Source organism: Panthera pardus, unplaced genomic scaffold, assembly GCF_024362965.1.
Source record: "Panthera pardus isolate Hobbes unplaced genomic scaffold, ASM2436296v1 HiC_scaffold_3, whole genome shotgun sequence".
Taxonomy (NCBI): Eukaryota; Metazoa; Chordata; class Mammalia; order Carnivora; family Felidae; genus Panthera; species Panthera pardus.
Window position 1 is genome coordinate 38,890,638 of NW_026526876.1, and position 21,327 is coordinate 38,911,964.

Sequence of the window (21,327 nt, forward strand, 5' to 3'; positions counted from 1 at the left end):
GCTTCTTGCTAGTCAGGTGACTTTACATTCTTCTCTTCTATAGACCTCAGGTTTTTCATCTGTAAAATGGGTATAGAGTGTATCTCCCCCGTCCAACGCCAGCAGGATTTTGAGAACTGACTGAGAAGGTTCTACAGCTTATGGAGGACACTGTGGTGGGTAGTTTAAGTGCATACTCTCGGCTAATCCTTCAACTTGCCCTGTGTGGGAGGCAATATGACCTCCACCTTATAAGGGAGAAAATTGTGGCCAGAGACGGCAAGGCACTGGTCCAAGAACACAAAGCTAGCAAGCCGGTGGTCTGGCTTTAAAGCCCTTTCATTCTTCCACAAACAGTTTGAGTGACTACTTATGTGCTAAACCTGGGCTGGGGCGGGGACCAGTGACAGGCCTTCCATGCTCCTACGGAATTTACATTCTCACAGGGAACTTCCCAACAGGCAACCCCCTAAACAAACAGAATAATTTGCAAATGCGTTCCGGCTCTAGGAAAAAAAGGAACCCGGGTGCAACTGTAACGTTGGGACCGCAGAGGGGCTACTTTAGATTGGGCGGTTAAGGGCAGCATCTCCAAGGACTGAAACCAGCGGTAGGAGAAGGGCCCAAGTCGGGGGAAAAAGCCTGGATTGTTTGGGAAGCGATGGAGGGCCTGTCGCAAGCCCGGGTGGGGGAGGTCACAGGCGCGCGCGTAGGGGGCAGGCAGGGGCCACCAGGTCCCTGAAACCCACGGGAAGCCACGCAGGGGGGCTTCGGCAGGGCGTGAAAATAGCCATCTGGAGGCACCGAAGGAAGGCCCTGGAGCCGCGGCAGCCGCAGGCGGGGCGCATCCCTCCCTCTCACCTACCCCTCCAGCCCCCCCACCGCTGGCCGCTGACGTCACGGCGCTCGCCGGCGCCCCTGTGACGTCACACCCCCGGCCGGCGCAGTTCTCGGGGTTCGCGCGCGGGAGGAGCGGCCCGCGGCGGGCGCGTAGGCGTGGCCAGATGAAAAAAGTGGCTGCCAAGCAGTCTCCGCCCAAGTTGATCGGTGGGTGCGCGCCCCCGCGCGGGGCGCTGGTTGCTATGGACGCGTTGGCGGCCGCTGGCAGGCGGCGCGCTCGCGCGCGGGGTCGCAGGGGGGCGCGGGGGGGTGCCGCATAGCCTCGTTATCCCAGGTCCCCGTGGCGCAGGGCCACGCTCACAGCCCGGGCCACACCATGAAGTCTGTAAAGAAGGAGTCCCGCTTGAGAATACCCGCAAGCAGATTCTTGGAGGCCGCAGAACTCATTAAAGGTTGGCGCTGGCTACCTTGGGAGCTCAGGAGAACCCGACAGGGGCTGGGGTTCTTGGATGGGATTCACGACACGGGGCCTGGAGGACGGGGGTGACACCAGGATGGAGGTAAAGATCATGAGGGAATGGGGTACGGAACAAGGCGTACCCCATACCTCAGGGATGATGTACAAGGCAGCGACCCCCGAAAGGGAGGAGGCCCAGTGCACAGGGTCTTGGGGATGGGGATTAGGAAGTAGGGGACTGCCAGAGGCCCCAGGGATCAGTTGTTGGGGAGATGGCATTGGGCAGGAAGGCATAGGAGACTTCTACCTCTAGCCAAATCTTAGGGTGGGACTCTGAAGGCAGGAGCCCTCCACTGGATGAGGTGCAGAAGAGTCAGGAAAGAGTTTCAGAAAGGCGGGGAACAGGAGTCCTTGGGAAAAGAAATTCAGGAAAGAATGCAAGAAACATGTTGGGGCCGTGAAACCAACAAGTTGGGGGGTTCTTTGGAGGGTGTTCACCTAAGAGGCCTGCTGGAAAAACGCAGGAGAAATGCTTAACCTGGCCGATTCTGCCTCCCGTGTCTTTCCACCACATATATACCCTTTCTGGCTGGATGACACGTGTCCCATTTGTGTAACCTGGAGACAGTCACAGACATGACTGCTTCCTGGCCTCCTCAGCTACCCTCTGGTTGCAGGTGAGAGAGTCCCAGGGTGTGTGACAGCAGACTGACCCCCTGGACGTGTTCCCATTTGCAACCCACCCCCTCTTCCATCATTTTTTGCTGTTTCCATTTACTGGGGGCCTGCTGTGTGTGGGCACCGTGCTGGACGACAATGGTGTCATTATTAACTGTGTGATCCCAGCCCACAAGAAACTCAGAATCTAGTGAACTGCCAGAGGAGGAAATAGATAAATATCAATGCTGTGATATAGGGATCCCTAGCAGTTAAGGGGGCTCAGAGCCCCTGACCTAGGTCTTAGATGCTAGAATTTGGGGGGAAGGTTTTCTGAAGCAGGTGACATCTGTGGCTGACACTTCACAGCTCCCCAAAAGGCAGTTTGCTTCTCCAGGTCTAGGGAGCAAGGAACAGCATCCGCTGAAGCGTGGAACTGAGAATGTAGATGACATTGGTGGCCAGGGCAGAGGCGGTGAGTGTGGAGGAATGGGAAAAGAGCCAGAGAGGGCTGCACAGGGAGGCAGGGGCCACACCTTGCTAGGTCAGAAAGTCTGGGCATGCTCTTGCAGGCCTTGGGGAGACCCAGAGCCAGCCTCAGGTAGTAGTGACCGTGTGAGAGGAAGGGCAGGTCTGCAGGTCAGCAGGGGCCCCTGGGAGGCCTGCTAACTAAGTATGGCTGGCTTTAATCCCTCTTCATGGTATAAAAGTCAGATGTAGGCAGGACTGAGATGTTGTTTCATGATATAGTTCTTAACGATGGAGAGAGAAGAGAGCAAAACAGCTGGCCCCTTTCCCAAGGGCAGTCAAGGGCTTTCCTAGCTACTGCCTCCTACTTTCTGCATCTTATCAGATTTGAACTTTCTGCTGTAAACAAATCAAGGAAAGATTTATCACTGCGTATTTATTTTTAAGAAGGGGAAATTTAGTTTGTTAAATAGCCCTCGAGTTGAGAACATGCACCAGGGCGAGGAGGAAAAAAAGTGGAGTGTTTAGTTTAGCATGCAATATTCCTTTTTCCCCTCTAAGTATCTCAGGGGACATCAGCGTAGTAGGACAATACTTTTGTCCCCCCCCCCTTTCAGAACAATATAGCTAATCAACACACATAATCTCATGCTGTGTTTTTCTAAGGTCTCTGAATTATAAGGAAAAAGGCAAGCAAATATTGTGACGAAACCTGTTAAGAGATGTGAGTCCTTTTGGACTCCCAAGTTTCTCCCTGCTCTTGTTAAGAAACCAGGAGCACTCCCAGCAGTACCAGATGCCCCTCCCTGATCAATTAAAGCTCAGGCCTGGTAGGGACAGCCTCTCCCTTGGTTCCTCCAGAGCAACCCCAAAGTCAGAATTTCCCAAGGGCCTTAATCAACACTGAAAAAGAGTACATTTAGATAAAACAAGAAACCAAAACATCGAGGCTGGGTTTCTTCCCCTCCATGGCTTCCCCCTTTCCCCCACTCCCACCTGACCTGAGCACCTTGCTTCCAGCTGCCCAGCCTGGCTCCCCAAGAGATGTGTCACTTTACTGCCCCAGGCTGGTCTTTGACCCCCTCGCAGCTGCCAAGATCGAGGGAAAATGCTGGTTGTGGGGCTCACCAGAAGCCGCATTCAGCGTGGGTTTCGAGATACAACCCCCCCCCCCCCCCCTCCCGCTCTCCGCCCCAGCCACCTGACTTACCCGCACTGGATGTATCACTTTGAAACTCGGCTTTCACCAACTCACCCTCCTGGACCAAACCTGCTTCCTTCCAGCAGGAACACCAATGCTTCCGCCTTCCTTTGCAAAGCTGTCATGCCCTGGTTTTTCTCTCATCTCCAACATCACCCCCACCTCCCCAACACGCATTCTGTGTCGCCACGCCTCGCGGAAGCCACGTTCCATCTTCGTTCTGTGACTTCACTGGGAACAGCTCTGTTTGCTGCTCTGTCTGGGCAAAGGCTTCCTCTCCTTCAAGGCCTGACTTAGCCTGGAGAGCCGCCTATGACCCCCGCAGCTTCTCTTCCGAACCTTTCTTTACTAAACTGTATGAGCCACATCCATCCGTTCCTTCTTGGACAAGTAACCAAATGCATCGTCTGTGCCACTAACTTAGGCCCTTATGTTATGCTGGTGTGTGTGTTGGCTCTAGTCTTCGGTTTCTCAAGAGGAGCCGTATCTTAACCTTTTATACCATCTTCTCTGTAGTTTATAGCGCAAAGAAGTTGCTTGGTCAATATCCTCTGTGTATATGTCATTTTGATAAATACTTTTATTAACTAGAACACGCTACTCACTGACTGTATGCAGTAACAGGGCTTGTATTGAACTGTACCCAAGATAACCTCAGAAAGACCTCAGACCAGAGTTTCACTATTTCAGAAGTCTTCAGCAACGTTGAAGGTTTGTAAATTTACACATAGTGAGGGGTGCCTGGGTGGCTCATTTGGTTAAGCGTCCGACTTCGGCTCAGGTCATGATCTCACGGTTCATGAGTTCGAGCCCCGCGTCGGGCTCTGTGCTGGGAGCCTGGAGCCTGCTTAAGATTCTCCTGCTTAGGAGAGGATGTCTCCCTCTCTCTTTCTCTGCTCCTCCCCCACTCATGCTTTGTCTTTCTCTCAAAAATAAATAAACATTAACAATTTTTTTTTTAAATTAAAATAAATTTACACATGGTAATTATACACGCCCCAGTAAAAAGCACACATCGGGAGATGTTTAATCCTTTGGGAAGGTGTTAGAGTCAGCCAAGGTGACAGACAGAGGAAGCAAATGTCCTGGAAAATAGAAATAATTCCAAAATATTTATTTAAAGTCTTTGTTTGTTTGTTTAAGTAACCTCTACACCCAATGTGGGGCTCAAACTCATGGCCCCGAGATCAAGAGTCACATGTTCCTCCGACTGAGCCAGCCAGACAGCCGAAATTCCAAAATGTTTATAAAGGCAGAACTTCAGCTGTTACCAGTTCTCTCTTGGTCTACCATCACCTTTGGTGCCTTTGTAAAGAAGGGAGAGAGGAAGTGGAAATTAAAACCGAAGGCTGCATTTTCATACGTGATGGCGGAGGGGACCAGAACTCAGGGTGGAGCTGTTCAGCCCTGTGTGTGTGTGTGTGTGTGTGTGTGTGTGTGTGTGCGCGCGCGCACGCGCGTGCACACAGCGCCATGTGGTTTAACTGACAGATACACCTGGGTTTCTGCTGAACCGGTTGCTGAGGAGACAGACTCGGCGATAGGCTGGATTTAGAGTTCTATTGGAATGATTCCGATTTGGGATTTTTGGCCACTATGTGGGCATTTCCTAAAAACACTTGATTTTGATAATCCGAATACCTGCCTTGATGTTTTAGTGACATTGCCCCTCGAAAATTACTCTGCATAGCAGCGGACAAATCCAGGTTTTGTTTTTAAAGTCCTTAAAGACAGGACTTAGGCTTTCTTATGGTATTTCGCGTGTCAGCCTCGGGCCTTGGATCGAACCTTTCTAAACCAGGGGGCAGCAGACAGGAGGACCCAAGCCAGAGAAACAAAATGCATTTGAAACCCGTTAACACCTCTGTGGGAGGAAGGCAGGGAGTGCGTCCTCACTGGAAAAGGATTCATTCTGTCCCATGAGATCTCAGGGTCCGGCACCTGAGGGAAATCGGCTCAGATTTCTCCACTTTCCCAGTCCCATGAGCCACTTTTGTCAACCCCTTCATTCCTGCAGTAGACTCCTAACTAGTCCTGTCCTCACCCTTACACCCCCTAAGCCCTCCCTTGCTATGTTGTGGCCCACGGGGTAAAGACGGAAGTCCTTTCCACAGCTCACTAAGCTCTTCCTACCAGCCACCCCCACCCTGCCCTGATGAACTCCAGCTATTTAAAAAATGTGCTCTGAGTTCCCCATGCACACACTGTTCTGTTGCCTCTAGGCCTCTTCCCTTTGCGATGCCTGTTCCCCAGTGCCTTTCCCATGTCTAACTTCTGTCATCTTTAGCTCTCAGTTTAAATATCACTTCCCCCCGAAGCCCTCCCTGGCCTCCCTGCACACTGGGCTGGGGTCCCCCTGGATGCTTCCATAGTAACCCCAGTTCAATGACCCTGTTTGACAGCCTTGTCTCCCATGGGCTTGTGCTCTTTGAGGCCCAGGACTCTGCCTTATATCCCCAGAGCCTAGCACAGTGCCTAGCTAGAAGATGCCTGGCTAAAAGTATTTATTAAATGAAAGAATGTGTTGGGGCGCCTGGGTGGCGCAGTCGGTTAAGCGTCCGACTTCAGCCAGGTCACGATCTCGCGGTCCGTGAGTTCGAGCCCCGCGTCGGGCTCTGGGCTGAGGGCTCGGAGCCTGGAGCCTGTTTCCGATTCTGTGTCTCCCTCTCTCTCTGCCCCTCCCCCGTTCATGCTCTGTCTCTCTCTGTCCCAAAAATAAATTAAAAAAAACGTTGAAAAAAAAAAATTTAAAAAAATAAAATAAATGAAAGAATGTGAAATATACGCTCAGAGGGGAATGTTCTGTTTCCCCCAGAGCATCTGCATTTTAGACAGTGTCCTAAGAAACCTGATGCTGGGGTACCTGGGTGGCTTAGTCAGTTAAGCGTTCAGCTCAGGTCATGATCTCACAGTTCATGGGATCAAGCCCCGCATCAGGCTCTGCACTGACAGTGTAGAGCCTGCTTGAGATTCTCTCCCTGTCTCTCTGCCCCTACCCTGCTCGCACACGAGCACTGTTTCTCTCTCTCTAAATATAAAATAAATAACGTTTAAAAAAAAAAAGAGAAGGAAACCTGACGCCTTCCCCTAGAATAATGCATCAATGCCAGCAATGGGGGGAGGCTGAGAAAGCATCTAGTCCACTTGTACCAAACTTCCGTGCATCAGAACCACCTAGGGAGTTTTTAAAAAAATACGGTTTCCCTTAGCGCCGGCTCCATGCAGTAGCCAGGAAGCTGTGTTTGTAAATCTCTCCAGAAGATCCTCGGGCAAGCATCTGACTAATGTTCAGGAACCACTGATTTAGTCCAGCTTTCTCTTTTTACAAAAAAGAAGGAGACCAGGAGAGGGCAAGTGATGTATGTACCCAAGGTTTTACAGCTTATAAGTAGCACAGCCCGGAATGGGATATATTCTGGTCTCAGCTTCAGAAGTCTCAGTCTCACTGTAACAGGCCAGGGGGAACGGGTAGGGGGACCCTCAGGAGAGAACTCGAGCCACCTTGGCAGCCTCTGCTGTCTGTGCAGGTGTTGAGCTCTGCCTCTCGCCATGAAATCTGATATATGTGGAGAGATACTATATATTAGAATATGTTACATAGCTATGTTATAATATATATTATATATTAGAAATATATGTCTATTTCAGCACTTGTACTTTTCTGCTTCTCTTCAGAAAGGAAGCGGGCAAAGGTACCTGAGCAGCTCACACCCCCCGTTCAGGAAGAACCTGAGCCTGTTAGCAGTGTCCTACAAGGGGGTGACATCCTGGCCTTAGCCATTAAAAAGGAAGACTTGAAGAAGGTAAGGATAAAATCCAGGGATCCCCTCACTGCAGGGGGAGCGTCTAATTCCATGGAGGAATTGAGCACAAATTCTTTTTACTTCTGCATCTAATTTTTTTCAATATTTATTTTCGAGAGAGAGAGAAAGAGCACAGGCAGGGGACGGGCAGAGAGAGAGGGAGACACAGAATCTGAAGCAAGCTCCAGGCTCTGAGCTGTCAGCACAGAGCCCAATGCAGGGCTCCAACTCATGAACCGTGAGATCGTGACCTGAGACGAAGTCAGATGCTTAACCAACTGAGCCATCCAGGCACCCCTCTAAATTTTTTTAAGTTTGTTTATTTATTTTGGGAGAGAGTGCACGCGCACAAGCAGGGGAGGAACAGAGAGAGAGAGTATCCCAAGCAGACTCCACACTGTCAGTGTGGAACCCAACTTGGGGCTCGAACTCACGAACCGTGAGATCACGACCTGAGCCGAAATCCAGAGTCGGACACTTAACCAGCTCAGCCACCCGGGTGCCCTCACCTTTGCATCTGAAGGAATTTACTATGTTGTTTGTTTTAATGTTTCTGAGATTTACATAGAACTCCAGGGAAATGAGATGTTGAGGTGTCTTGCTTCCCATGGAGGCAAGTGTCTATAATCCCCATTTCACAGAAGGGAAAAGTGAGTTTGAGAAACATGTTACAGAGGCGGATAAAGCTGCTAAACCCTAACCCCACGCTTTACCTGGAAGAGTCAACCACCTCTCACCTGAACTGTCTGGAGGCATTAGATGTTATTTTTTTTTCCCCTCCAGGACATTGCTAAGTCGTAAGTCTGTTGCATAGGCATTTCCTCGACAGAACATATGGACAGAACTGGAGAAACAGATTTGTCAGCCTTCAGGAACCCCACCAAGAATTAGGACAGAGGAGATGGGTGGTGTTATTTCCTCCTCCTGAGCTCAAGTGGGATTCTCCTCTTTTGTTTTTTGTTTTTTTTTAGCAACACATTCCTCGCTTTATTGAGACACAAGATAGACCTGTCGTCACCCAGAAATTTATCATCCGTAAACTCAAACCCAAGGATCATAAGAGGAAGGTCTGCCACTTAGTAGCATATCCTGCTACTCCAGATGCAGCCACGAAGCCCCTGGACTACTCTGGTATGCCCAGCCTTGGCCTTGGCCTTGGCCTTGGCCTCACTGGTCTCTGAATTCGTGGAGCGGCCTTGAGAGAAAGCCGGGTCGCCATCAGAAAGTAACCCCTCGAATGTGGAATCGTTTACAGGAGCTACTCTGTCCCCTCCCCTTTCCCCCCCAGGTCCGGGTGACAGCTTCCATGGCTGTGACCAGATTCTGCCTCACCACATCTTGGGGAGTCTCCAGGACTTTAAGAGAATTGCAGTTGCTCGAGGAAACATCCAGGTTTGTTTGTACAGAGCCGCTGGGATGAGAGAAGTCGCTGAAGTCATCTCGGTTCTTAACCACCTGGCACAGTCAAGCAGGACTGGGGTCCCAGAGAGGCAGTTCAGTCTCGGGGCCCCGGGGAATCTGAAGTGATAGTGACCCTCCCCCTGGAAACCGTGAAGCCACCTGAAGCTAGTTCAGCTGAAGTCAGGAATTCACTATCAGGATACAGAGGTGCCTCCAGGAACCCCAAAGCCAGCGTGTCCAGCCCCAGTTAGCCTGAACCCCGAGAGGCATCCGGGCTCAGGGCTCACACTCCTTCGCTGCCCTCCACTCCTCTGTGCGCCGGCTTCGTTTTCCCTTCCCCAAGGTCTGGCCTGCTCTCCTCTCCGGTCCACAGGGTGGAGGAAGGTGGCTTCCCGCAGCTCCCAGGGCCACATGAAGAGGGCCACACAGTCTGTCTGACTTTCCCCGTCGTGAGGTGCTTCACTCTCTCTCAGTTCCTTTGCTTCCCCGGTTCCAGGCAAAACGTCTCCGATTGGTCTGGTGCTAAGGGGCCTGGGGTCATATCAAAATGTCTCTTGTCACTCTGCAGGTGCTGGTGTCAAACAGCATCAGTTGTGAGGACAGATACACTGAGAGTTGTCGGCCACAGGCTTAGAGCAAAGGTTCCCCTCTGGAAGAGAAGGGAACTGACGCGGGCTTCCAAGGCCCCCTGGTTCTGTCACTCACTACCTTGGGGTCCAGGAGAGGAGGGACTCTGAGCAGCGTGGGGGGACTGCAGGGGGTTAGGCCTAAAGAAGTCTCTGCTCAGCCCCGGCTCAGCTCCTCCTCGCCAGGATCCACATGCTCACCGCGTACTTTTTATTTACTTGTTTGTTCGTTGGTTTGTTTAGAGGAGGAGGGCGAAAGGGCAGAGGGAGAGGGAGAATCTTTTTTTTTTTTTTCTCCAAAATTTTATTGAAATTCTAGTTAGTTAACGTACAGTACAATACTGGCTTCAGGAGTAGAATTCAGTGGTTCATCACTTACACGCAACACCCAATTCTCATCACAACAGGGGCCCTCCTTCGTACCCGTCCCCCATCTAGCCCATCCCCCACCCACCTCCCTCCATCGACCCTCAGTTTGCTCTCTGTCTGGAAGAGTCTCTCATGGTTTGTTTCCCTCTCTTTTTTTTTTTTTTCTCCCCCCTCCTATATGTTCATCTGTTCTGCTTCCTGAGCTGCACATATGAGTGAAATCCCGTGGTATTTGTCTTTCTCCGACTGACCCATTTCTCCCAGCATAACACTCTCTAGCTCCATCCACGTCGCTGCAAATGGCAAGACAGAGAGAGAGAGAGAGAGAGAGAGAGAGAGAGAGAGTCTTAAGCAGCCTCCACACCCAGCGCGAGCCCGACTCGGGGCTCGATCTCACAACCGTGAGATTACGTCCTGAGCTGAAATCATAGAGTTGGACGCTTGACCGACCGAGCCACCCAAGTGCCCCTCTCGGTGTACTTTTTAGCTGGCTGAGCTCATACACACCCCGCCCTGTCTGGTGACCCTCATCTCAGCTAAAGAGGAGCCAAAGCAGAAAGCCCCAAAAGAAGAGAAGGAGAAGGCGCATCCCTGGGCCCCGCCTCCTCAGCACAACTTTCTCAGAAACTGGCGGCGCAACCTAGCCTTGCGGAAGCAGCAGCAGGAAGCCCTGAGTGGTGAGCAAAGCGGACAGGGCTCCCGCCGGGCCTCATCAACCACCGAGGCTCCAGTGCTGGGTTTTTCTGTCGCTCCACCTGCCGGAGCCTGGGTTCAGGCTGGTCGCACTTGTGCCATCTACCCCCCAGTGTTTATCGCTGTTAGCGGGTCCTGAGATCAGCCCGGCGGTGGGACTGACCCGTGAGCAGTGCTAGGGCCCCTGTTCGTCCTGACTCGCTCCCTCTAGAACGCCTCAAGAAGCCGGTGGGCGAGCTGCTTATGCACACTGGGGAGACCTACAGGCAGATCCAGGAGGAGCGGGAGCTCATTGACCGAACGCTTCCGACACAGCATGATGGGAAGGTGAGTCGCCCAGTGCTCTGGGAGGAGGGGGCCCGGACCCGGGGATGGCTGCCTCAGGTTGCACAGTTGGGGGCAAAAAAAAAAAAAAAAAAATCTGCTCCTTCGAAAGGCATTGTTAAGCCCTCCAGGCCTTTGCTAAATCCTGTTATGGGTCCTGTTATCGGGCACTGGGGGCCTGGCGAGCTAAGTTACTCAGCCTGTGGTGCTCAGCGGTAGTCAGCTTGAGGAGAAAGATATCACAGGTACTGAGTTATTAGAACAGTCTCAGTGTCGTCTCCTAAAAGCTGAGGCTGCGGCTTTCAGATGACCCAGGGCACCACACTATGTTCTGGTTTGTCAGTGCGGTGGCCGGTCTGGGCCCACACTATCCGTGTGGGGCTGAAGCAGGGCATCCTAAGAACAAAACGGGTGCTTCTTTTTTTTTTTTTTTTTTTTTAATTTTTTTTTTTTTTAATGTTTATTTATTTTTGAGACAGAGAGAGACAGAGCATGAACAGGGGAGGGGCAGAGAGAGAGGGAGACACAGAATCCGAAGCAGGCTTCAGGCTCCGAGCTGTCAGCACAGAGCCCGACACGGGCTCGAACTCACGGACCGCGAGATCGCGACCTGAGCCGAAGTCGGCCGCTTAACCGACTGAGCCACCCAGGCGCCCCTCAAAACGGGTGCTTCTTTCCTGCTCCCAGGGCAGCAGCGAATCCCCCAGAGGGAGCATCTGAAGTCTGTGGGGCAGTCTTGTCCGCCCGGACCCCCCACCTCTGCCAGCCTCTCTCCAAAGTGTCCAGGTGATCTGACCCATGTGTCCTTCCTTGCCAGAGCTGTGAGGAGACCAGTGGGTTCTGGAGTCGACTGGAATACTTGGGAGATGAAATGACGGGTCTGGTAATGACAAAGACCAAAGCTCAGCGTGGCCTCCTGGAACCGATCACTCACGTCAGGAAGCCCCACTGCATCCAGGCGGAGACAGGTGAGGGGTGGGCGGGAAACCAGCAGCTTGGGATGGGCCTGGGACGGGGGACAGCATGGCTGTGGAGTGAGAACGGCCTGGGATGGGGGCCCGTAACCCTTGGAGGTCCAGTCCCCCCGGCAGTAAGACAGCGATGGGGAGGCGAGCTGGAGCGTGAGCTGTGGGGCTGCTCTGTCTACGCGGCCACCGTGGCCACTGGGGTCATCGAGCACCTGGGACGTGGCTAGTGTGAACTCAAGTGCTGTAAGTCTCAACTACACGCTGGGTTTCGAAGATTCCTGCTCGTATAAAATACAAGCCATTAAATATATTTTTACGAATCACGTTTATATTGATTACTTACTGAACCGATACTATCTTTGATCTGTTGGGTTAAACTAGGTTACTAAGGCTAATTTCACCTGTTTTTGCCTTTTTCAGCGTGGCATCTAGGAACTTTGAAATTACATTGGTGGCTTGTATGTGCGGTTTGCGTGGTATTTCTGTGCGGCTGCACTGCTTTAAAGGCTGCTGGGCTGCCTGGGTTCAGACCCCAGCTGTGTTGGGTTTGTGAGCTCCAGTGAGTTACTTAACCTCCCTGGTCCTCCGTTTCCCCATCTGTAAAGTACCGTGGGACAAGAGAGTGTTAAATGAGACAGGGCGCGTGTGTGAGAGGCTTTGGCGGGTTGTTAACACAGTTAAATGGAGCTGCTGTTGCTGTTATAACCCAAAGGTTTGCAGCTTCGCAAGCTGATTTTGTGGGAGCGCTGAGCAGCGTTGCGGACGCGGTAGGTATGGGGCAGGCGGACCAGAGTCCAGCTGCACAGGGAAGGTGTATTTTCCCCTTTCCCGGAAGTGGTGCCGGGCTGGGTGCTCTCAGAGCCCTGACGGCGGGTGGAGAAGAGGCCCCCACAGCAGACCGTGCTGAGGGTCCCTGGACCCTGCTGCTCTAGGACTGCCGGCCCAGAAGGATGCTTGGTACCGCTACACCTGGGATCGGAGTCTGTTCCTGATCTACCGACGCAAGGAGCTGCAGAGCGTCATGGCAGAGCTGGACTTCAGCCAGCAGGTCAGTGCCCCTCTGTGTCGGGAAACCCCTTAACGCGGGGCCTGTCTTCAGTCAGCTAATCTTCCCTTTCTTGGTCTCCCTGAGGATATCGATGGCCTGGAGGTGGTGGGCAGAGGGCAGCCTTTCTCGACCGTTACCGTGGAAGACTATCCAGTATTCGATAGGAGCCAGGAAAGTTCCTCTGAAGACACAGGGCCCTCGTGAGTCGGGCTGGGCCCTAGGCAGAGAGGTTGGAAAGAGCGGCCTCCCTCCCCCACCCCCACCCCGCACCCACAGTGTAAAGGGAGGACTCCCCGCTCTGAAATCTGGCGGCCTCTGTCCCGGCCTCTCAATGGGCCCCTTCCAACACCTGCACCAGCTTTTCTGTGACCGTCTGCCCCCTTCCAGCAACCAGCCCCTAATGGGGATCTTCCAGCCATGGAAATGCTGCGAAATGCCGTGCACGCCAAATGGCTGTGCGTGAAGAGTCTCTGTGTCCCAGAAGCGCCCACCTGCAGGAACAGAGCAGGACAGAGCTGAGCCCGAGCGGAGCCCTCCATCAGAGGGTAGAGCCGGGCCCCTCTTTGGGCCTGGCAGCCATTTCCGTGGGCTGCACATGGCAAGACCGTGGTAGCCTCAGGGAAAGGAAGTCCTCGGGTTTTCTTCCAGAGACTCATTGGCCAGTTACCCTGACGATGTCCCCATGCCTGTTCTTGGCCCTTCTCTGCTGTTCTGTGGGAAGCCAGCCTGCTGGATCAGAGGCCGTAACCCAGAAGACACGGTAAAACTGCCTTCACCCTCACCTACCTGCGGGCAGGGCCTCCCTCAGGCGCAGTCACAAGGAGCCTGGATAGTCACCTATTTGCATTTTTATCTAGTCAGGCATTCAGCAGGTCTGAAAATGGTAACAGCAAGGCTAACTTAAGCTAGAAGGAAATCACAAGACTGAAAAGAGACTGTCACAAGCCACCCAGCTCTTACTAGCCCCCCAAGCATGTAAATAAGTGAAACTTCTCGAGCAGGTGTGGCTTCAAGAAGGTTCTAAAGGAGCAGAATTGTCCATCAGATACAAAATCTGTTTTATCTTCACTTCTTGCCGTGGACGGCAGCCTCAGAGACAGCCGTTGTTGGGGTACAGTGATGGCATCCTGAGAGCAGCCAGGCCCCGGAGGGCCAAACCCAAAAACGCCCCTGGCAATCAAGGATGAATCGGTCACCCTGGCCCAGAACCTCCCTCAAAGACCTTTCTCGTACCTCTCCTTCCCCAGAAGCGTGTTGGAATCGCTGTTCGCTTGACCTTCGAAACTCTAGAAAGGGAGAAGACCTCTTCGGAACTGACCGTGGTCAATAATGGCACCGTGGCCATTTGGTACAACTGGCGGAGGCGGTCTCAGCTGGACTCTTTCCAAGACCTGAAGAGAAACAGGATGGAGCGGTTTTACTTTAACAATCGAGAAGGTACCCAGCTGCCCTACTCCCGGGCTCCTGTCTGTGGTCTGCGAGGAGCCAAAGTTTAGCTGAAGTGCCTGCAAGTTTTGAACCCCTCTCCTCTGCCTCCTCTCATCCATTTCTTCTGTGAATTGTGTCCTCTCCTAACTGTGCATGTCTGTTGGGGGAACAGCCGAACTCGAGAACACAGAGAGTCTCGCTCACCAGGGAGCAGAAACTGTCTAGGGGTTCAGTTACCCACATGCTCAGGCCTGAGGCTAGGATGAACCCCCACCCCACACGCCTCATCCCCGTTTGCCTGGGACTTTGCCAGTTTTTGCGCAGGAAGTCAAAAGTCCCACTTCCCAGGAAACCCCTCGGTTCTGGTCACCACCCTGGCCAGGGGCCCAGTTAACTGTATGCATGGGCTCTGTCCCTCGCAGGTGTGATTCTGCCTGGAGAAACGAAAACCTTTACCTTCTTCTTCAAGTCTCTGAATGCTGGCATCTTCAGGGAATGTTGGGAGTTTGGAACCCACCCCGCCTTATTAGGAGGTGCTCTCCTGCAGGTCAACCTCCACGCAGTCTCCCTGACCCAGGATGTTTTCAGGGAAGAGAGGAAGTTACTGAAGGTAACCCAGGATCTTGCCCCCCCCGCCCCCACCTCCCCCTGGACACCAGATAGGTTCCTCTGCTTTTCTTCCTGGCACTGCCTGCGGGGATCTTATTTCCTCCAGCCCAAGAGGTGAATTTTTCACCAACAGGCCGCTGTTTTTGCCAACAAAGACCTGGGGAGTGTTTGTTGGGAGAGGTGGGCACTGGGAGTCCGCCGGCCCCGGCCCCCAGTCAGTTCCAGAGCTGGCCCCTGGTGCTATGCCTTCGGGCATTCTATAGAAAGCTGGGCTTTTTTTTTTTTTTTTCCTACTGTGGCCCCCAAACATAAGCCAACTACTTTAGCTGAGGCTCCGCCCGCGGTGCACCCAAACCATGTGGCCCCCGCCCCTTGCCCTCCTTCCTAATCTGGGAGAAATGCTGACTGTGTGACCTTCTGGCCCCATGAGAGAGCAACTTCTCTCGGACTGGCTCCCCTCCTACAGGCTTTCAGCCAGTTGTAGGGAACATGGATGTTTGGAGATACCGAGGGGGTTTTGAGTCCGGAAACGGGAGTGTATGTACGCGTGAGAGAGACGGACGGTAGAAAGAGCTCAGCCCCTGGGAAGGCACAAAGTCCTGAGGGCTCCGGCTCCCCTCAAGGATGCAGCGGGGGTTTTGAAAGGCTGAGCCCCCATCGTGTGCCACCTTCCCTTCCCCAGGACAAGCTGGCTGCCCACGAAGCGGTCACCATTGTGGACAGCGTGCTGCAGGAGCTGCTGAGTGGGATCCTGACCCCAGAGCGTGCGCCGTCCCCCGTGGACGCCTATCTCACTGAGGAGGACTTGTTCCGCCACAGAAATCCTCAGGTGCAGGCCTGTGACGGGGGTACTAGTTACATCCTCGCTTTCCGGTGAGGAAACTGAGGCCCAGGGCGGGTTACGTAACTTAGCAAGTAAGTGGATGCTGGGGCGGGAACAGAGCTTGGCGAACTCCTCCATTCAAACGCGATCTTAACTTGGGGTCGCGAATGCGAGAACAGCTTGAAGGGGATGCGAGGGGCCACTCCGGCCACCGCGGCCCCTGCTGGCTTCCTCCCTGCAGCCCCCCCACCAGTGCCCTCGAGGGAATGGGCCGGCTGGGACTCTGGGTGCCCCACGGCCTAGCCTCCCCAACACGTGTCTTCCCTTGCCTTTGCTGCAGCTGCATTACCAGCACCAAGTGGTGCAAAACCTGCACAGCCTGTGGCGCCAGTACCTCACCCTGCCCCCCAAGGCCGAGGAGGCCAGGCCCAGTGAGGAGGAGCGCCACAGCCCCAGGGCCCGGGCTGCCTACTTGGAGAAGGCCTCCGTGAACGTGGAGCCCTCGGCACACTCTAAGAGCCCGGTCTCGGAATCCCAAGTGGCCCGGCAGGAGAGTGAGGCCTTCAGGGACTCCCGAGACGCTTTAGGGACCCAGAAGCCTGGAGCGGGGGCTCAGAGTTCTCAGCGGAAGAGCATTATGGAGGAGATCCTGGTGGAGGAGAGCCCAGACCTGGGGAGCACCAAGAGCCCCTGGGAGCTGGATGGCCTTCCCCCACCTCAGTGGAACCTCTGTTTGGAGGATTTCGGAAAGGTGCTCCCCTGACCCTGAGGGGTCGGTAGGAGGGCGGCCCTGGTGGAGGTGCCAGCGCACCGAGGGAGGGCCCCAGTTGTCCCCTTTGCCCCCTTGGGCGAAGAAACAAACTCTCATGAAGGCCCAGAGAAAGCAATCTCTTGGGTCATCTCTTTTTGTCTCGGGCGCCTAGGCCACCACGGGATAGGAGGGGTGCCCTCTCCGACCCAGGCACACGTTGGAGAAGGGGATCACGGGTACATATTTCTGGGGGAGGTCCACCCTCCATGGCCGCACCCCCGTACGGCTCTCTGTCCTCACTGCACGAGGCCCATCGCTAGGGGACGCGGGGACCCTTGGTGTCCCGGGCAGAATGACTGCTCATGCTCCCTACAACCCTGCCAGGCAGTGATGGCACTCCCTGAGGAGAGCCAGAGGGAGGACGCCCTCATCGGGCTCAACAAAGCAGCCCTGGAGCTGTGCCAGGAACCGAGGCCCCTGCAATCTGACTTACTGCACCAGATGTGGTAGGTGCCCCCCGGCAGAGCTGGCCCGGGCTCCCCGATGGGACGTCTGACGGCCTGTGGTTCTGGGCGCCCGCAGTCCTAGGTCGCAAAAAAGGTGCTGGAGACCCTTCACACTCTGGCACCTGCCGCGGCAGCCTCTCGGGCACCGGCTGCTCTCCAGAGCGGAGGAAGCAGCTGCTCTCTCTTTCCCGCCCCCTCTCCTGGTTCCTTCTCAACCAGCAGAGGAATGGGCCGAGGAGAAACCGGAGGACAGCGAGAAGAGCAGAATCCGTGAAAAGCCTCCCTTCTTGCTTGGAACTTGCTTGGTTATGCATGAGCGCCTTCAGTGGGGCCCTCGGGGAACCTCGCAAAAGCTACCCTGCTCCCACAGGGCCGGTCCCAAGTCTAGCCAGGGTCTCAAGCCGGAGCCTAGACTGACCTACCCCTAGCCCCGGGGCCACTCTTTCCCGGCGGCTGCCTGAGGGGAGCCAGATCCCCGTCTGAGCACCTGCACGGGTACTGGTGAGGCTGCTGGGCTAGACAGGGCATGGCCCCTCCGTGGTAGCCCTTGGCACCCGTGTCCTGGAAGGGAAGGACCCGCGCCTCTGCACATTCAAGGGCAAACGAGGGGTGATGGCTCTCTCCAGTATCCCTGCTCTCTAGTTTGCAGCTATGGCGGGATGTGATTGATGGCCTGGTGGGCCATTCCCTGTGGCTGAGGGCCCTGCTGGGCCTGCCTGAGAAGGAGACCATCTATTTGGACCTACCAGAAGAGCAAGGTCAGACTGCAGCCATGCCCCTCCCCACCCCTCCGCCCCGCTGGCAGTGGCCCCTCAGCCATTTGCACCCTTCTGGTGGAAACTCCGTCAGGTGGATCCGCGGGGTGGGCCCCACTACCCTTCTATCTGCTGCCAGGACTTGGGACCCAGAAGCGACTTGAGTGACCACCTTCGCTCAGTCCCCTGGTTTGACAGGCGGAGCCCTAGAGAGGTTGAATGACTCACCCCTGCCCTGCAGTCCTGCTGCCCAAGGTCACGTGCTCTGCTCCTTCTCGGAGCACCGACAGCTCAGGGTCCTTGGCTTTCCCGACCCTGCCTGTGGGGTCAGCGAGGCCAGGTCACGCCGTCTTACATCCACCTCCCTTAGATGGCAAGTCCCCGCCTGTCACAGAAGTGAAAGTGACTGCCGGGAAGGTTGGGAAGGAGGACCGGAAAGGGGCAGCCCAGGAAAAGAAGCAGCTGGGAATCAGAGAGAAAGAGGATAGAAAACCTGCCAAGCTGCCGGGGAAAGAGGCATGCTGGGACATAGTGTGGGCCTCAGGTGGGGCCGGGGAGGCGTCGGAGGGGCTGTGGCAGGTGGACGGTCACTCCAGCGCGAGACCCTGGGCCTCCCAGTGAACTGCTCTTGGGAAAGCCCTGGCCCTCCCCCGGGAGCTCCTGAAGGCTGTGCGTGTCTCCGTCTCTCCACGCAGGACCGTTTAAACAGCAAGAAGCACAAGGCAAAGGATGACAAGAAACCGCTGAAATCTTCAAGTCGGGACAGGGTTTCCTTGGAAGACCCTGCCCCTGACAGCACTATGACCTCCCAGGAACCCATAGATCCCCTGGTCATGAAGAAATACACCGAGAGGCTGCACACGGAGGTGAGGGCCCGAGCCCCGCGCCCAGCCCTCCCCTCGCTCACACCTGCTCTGCGTGCCATCCTCCCCTCCCTCATTCATCCGGTTTATTCCACGAGCGAGAAACGCCTAGCGTGTCCGTGATGGAAGACGGAAGCAGAGCTGTCCCTGTGAAGGGCATCCTGGTGTGTGAGGGACAGGCCTCGGGCATAAATGGCACACCGGGTGTGTTCAGTGACCAGCAGTGTGGGAGAGAGATAACCCAGGGCCAGGGGGTGGGGAAGGCCTGGGTGGGGGCAGGTGAGCCTCACTGCGACACGAACAGACCCGAAGGGAGGTGAGGGGCGGCCATGTGGACATCCAGGAAGAGTGCCCCAGGCAGAGGGTGCAGTTAAGGCAGGGGAGGGAGTGGCCGGGAGGACAGAGGCCACAGAGGCCACTGAGAGGGAGCAAGTCTTAGGGCGTGTGGGGCTTCGTAGGTCAGTGTGTGGCCTTGGGGTTTTTCTGAGTGAAATGAGAAGTCCCAGGGTTTTGAACGGAGGAGTGATATGGTCTGACTTAGGCTTTAGAAGATCACCCTGGCTGTGGTTGGGAAAACAGACTAGGGGAACAGAGCAGAAGCGCCTCCTTTTCTGCCACCCCCACTTCCTGTCTGTGTTAGGTGCGTCACGGCAGATGGGGGAACATTAGGTAGGGTGGATTTTCAGCAAGTGTGAGGGTTGTAAAGCACTGCAGAGACTTCCTAATGGTATACGCTCTTTTTCTTTCTTTCTTTATAATTTTTTTTTAACGTTTTATTTATTCTTGCGAGAGAGAGACAGAGCACGAGCAGGGAAGGGGCAGAGAGAGAGAGGGAGACACAGAATCCGAAGCAGGCTCCGGGCTCTGACCTGTCGGCACAGAGCCCGATGTGGGGCTCGAACTCACGAACCACGAGTTCATGACCTGAGCTGAAGTCAGACGCTTAACTGACTGAGCCACCCAGGCGCCCCAATTCTTCTTGGTTTTAAATGTTTATTTATTTATTTTGAGAGAGAGGGCACATGCATGGGTGGGGGAGGGGCAGAGAGAAAGGGGGGTGGAGAGAGAGAGAGAGAGAGAGAGAGAGAGAGAGAGAGAATCCCAGGCAGACTCCTTGCTGTCAACGCACAGCCCGACGTGGGGCTGGGTCTCATGAACCGGGGAGATCGTGACCTGAGCATAATGGTCTATTCTTAAGCGGTAAGTCCTTAGAGAGTCACCCGGGTGTTGTGTTCTGTTCTTTGTTATTTCGGAGCGGAGGTCCACGAGGCCACATTCGATTGTCACCGTGTCTAATGGCAGTGCTTTGTCTTCCTCTGGTGCGGACAGCTAGGTAGCCGCGATTGCATCCTACATTGTGGTAACGCTCCGGATCCCATTTGATCAGAAGTTCCATTTGCTACTGGTGACATCACTGTGATTTCCGAAGGCTGATGGGGTTTAGAGAGTAATCATAGGGCTCTTTGAAATAAAGAATCAGCTTGCCGAGGCTCATGTGGTCCGGCCCCACGGGAGGGCTTGGTCCTGGAGACATTTCGGTATGTGGATCTGTGATCTCACAGGAAGGATCTTACACCCCCGAGGGCCAGGGTGGAACTGGACCGCCCCACTGTTCCTTGGAATTGCCTCTTCAACCACCCCAGGCTCTAAGGCCCCCATATGTCCAAGGGGCTAGTGCAGGATGACCTCCGCAGGCCGGTCCGAAAAATAAAGCTCTCTGCAAAAACAACAGTTCTACAGAAGCTCCACAAGTTTGTTTTTACCCCTTCTGCCGCTTCTGTCCTGGTGTAGACATGTCCCTCATAGCCTGCCAGGTGCTCCCTTGTGTAGGGGCTTCCCACAGAGCAAACCCTGGCCTGTGGTTTCATCCCATTCTTCCAGGTCTACGGGCTGCTGGACACCCTAGTGACTGACCTCATGGTCCTGGCTGACGAGCTCAGACCCATAAAGAATGTCGAGGAGACTTTGCATCTTTGTATCTGACTCACGGAAGGTGCCTTCTGGGAAACTGATTAACAAACAAGTCAATAAAGAACTTTTAGGCCTTTGTGTCTTGAATGTCAGATCTTGATGAAGCCAGGTCATGACCCGGGTCTCCCGTGTCCCACCTGCCCCAGATCCCCCTCCTCCCAGTTCCTGGAGCCATCCAACAGGAGGTAGGAGAAACACACCCGGAAGGTGATGTGTGGGGTGCTGAGCAGAGGAGCAGGTTGGTAGCAGGACAAGGAACGAGTCCGGTGACAGGACAGCATCACCTGTCATGAACCCCGCCTCTGACCTTCCTTGGCCCAGGCTTTTGGGGTTACACTTCCGGGAGCCAGGTCTTTCCCAAGTGTCATCACCAAGTATGACCAATGTGAGACCAGGAGAACTAGACCCCATGGGGCCTGGCTCCCTGAGATCCTCCCACTTCAGCTGGGTCCAAGGGCCCTGGGGGTCATGCTCACTGCACCGCCCCACCCCAGAGACCAGATCCTGTGTCCTCAGCAGCCTGTCTCTGCCCCTCCTCGTGTCAGACCAGCTGGTTTCCTTGAGCCACTTTTTGCCTTAAAAACAGCCTCTGGACTTGAATGCCCACCGCCTTGCTCAGAGCAGTGCGAAGTGGACAAGAGGTGGCCCCTGGAAAGAAAAGTGCTGTCCGCTCAGACTCCATACCTGAACGGGGTTGTCTGTCCGAAATCCTCATTCTGGGCCAGGCCTCCCGTGCGAGTGGGCTCCGGGTCCCGGCTCCCAGAGTTCAAAGAACAACTGTGCTAAT

The 21,327-nt window shown here is 54.6% G+C and overlaps 1 protein-coding gene and 1 long non-coding RNA gene across 4 annotated transcripts; one reads left to right on the forward strand and one right to left on the reverse strand.

The window, feature by feature from the left end:
* The first annotated feature begins 1,110 nt into the window (after nucleotides 1-1,110).
* MYCBPAP (MYCBP associated protein) lies at nucleotides 1,111-20,616 on the forward strand. Of its 3 annotated transcripts, XM_019415785.2 has the most exons (19): nucleotides 1,111-1,271; nucleotides 7,278-7,405; nucleotides 8,377-8,536; nucleotides 8,694-8,797; nucleotides 10,289-10,478; nucleotides 10,706-10,821; nucleotides 11,636-11,786; nucleotides 12,719-12,834; nucleotides 12,919-13,034; nucleotides 13,483-13,594; nucleotides 14,082-14,271; nucleotides 14,685-14,872; nucleotides 15,554-15,700; nucleotides 16,035-16,445; nucleotides 16,830-16,951; nucleotides 17,594-17,709; nucleotides 18,077-18,222; nucleotides 18,402-18,572; nucleotides 20,451-20,616. In XM_019415785.2, exons 1-19 carry the CDS (start codon nucleotides 1,196-1,198, stop codon nucleotides 20,550-20,552), a joined length of 2,862 nt encoding a protein of 953 aa, XP_019271330.2. In that variant the 5' UTR covers nucleotides 1,111-1,195; the 3' UTR covers nucleotides 20,553-20,616. The 3 variants fall into 3 exon arrangements, with proteins under 3 accessions (XP_019271330.2, XP_053748501.1, XP_053748502.1); XM_053892526.1 differs by lacking the exons at nucleotides 18,077-18,222; nucleotides 18,402-18,572; nucleotides 20,451-20,616 and having other exon boundaries at nucleotides 1,121-1,271; nucleotides 17,171-17,707; XM_053892527.1 differs by lacking the exons at nucleotides 18,077-18,222; nucleotides 18,402-18,572; nucleotides 20,451-20,616 and having other exon boundaries at nucleotides 1,121-1,271; nucleotides 17,174-17,707.
* LOC128774193 (uncharacterized) lies at nucleotides 11,234-14,174 on the reverse strand. Its single transcript, XR_008418645.1, has 3 exons — nucleotides 14,068-14,174; nucleotides 13,621-13,708; nucleotides 11,234-11,698 (listed from the first exon to the last, which is right to left on the reverse strand). It is a non-coding gene; the product is annotated as an uncharacterized LOC128774193 (long non-coding RNA).
* Nucleotides 20,617-21,327: the final 711 nt, after the last annotated feature.

Bases quoted from the DNA above. Each gene is read 5' to 3' on its own strand.
- MYCBPAP (XM_019415785.2), top strand. From the start codon at position 1,196: ATGAAGTCTGTAAAGAAGGAGTCCCGCTTGAGAATACCCGCAAGCAGA. The intron at 13,595-14,081 runs GTAAAACTGCCT...CTCCTTCCCCAG, and splicing joins GCCGTAACCCAGAAGACACG to AAGCGTGTTGGAATCGCTGT. The intron at 17,710-18,076 runs GTCAGACTGCAG...CACCTCCCTTAG, and splicing joins GGACCTACCAGAAGAGCAAG to ATGGCAAGTCCCCGCCTGTC.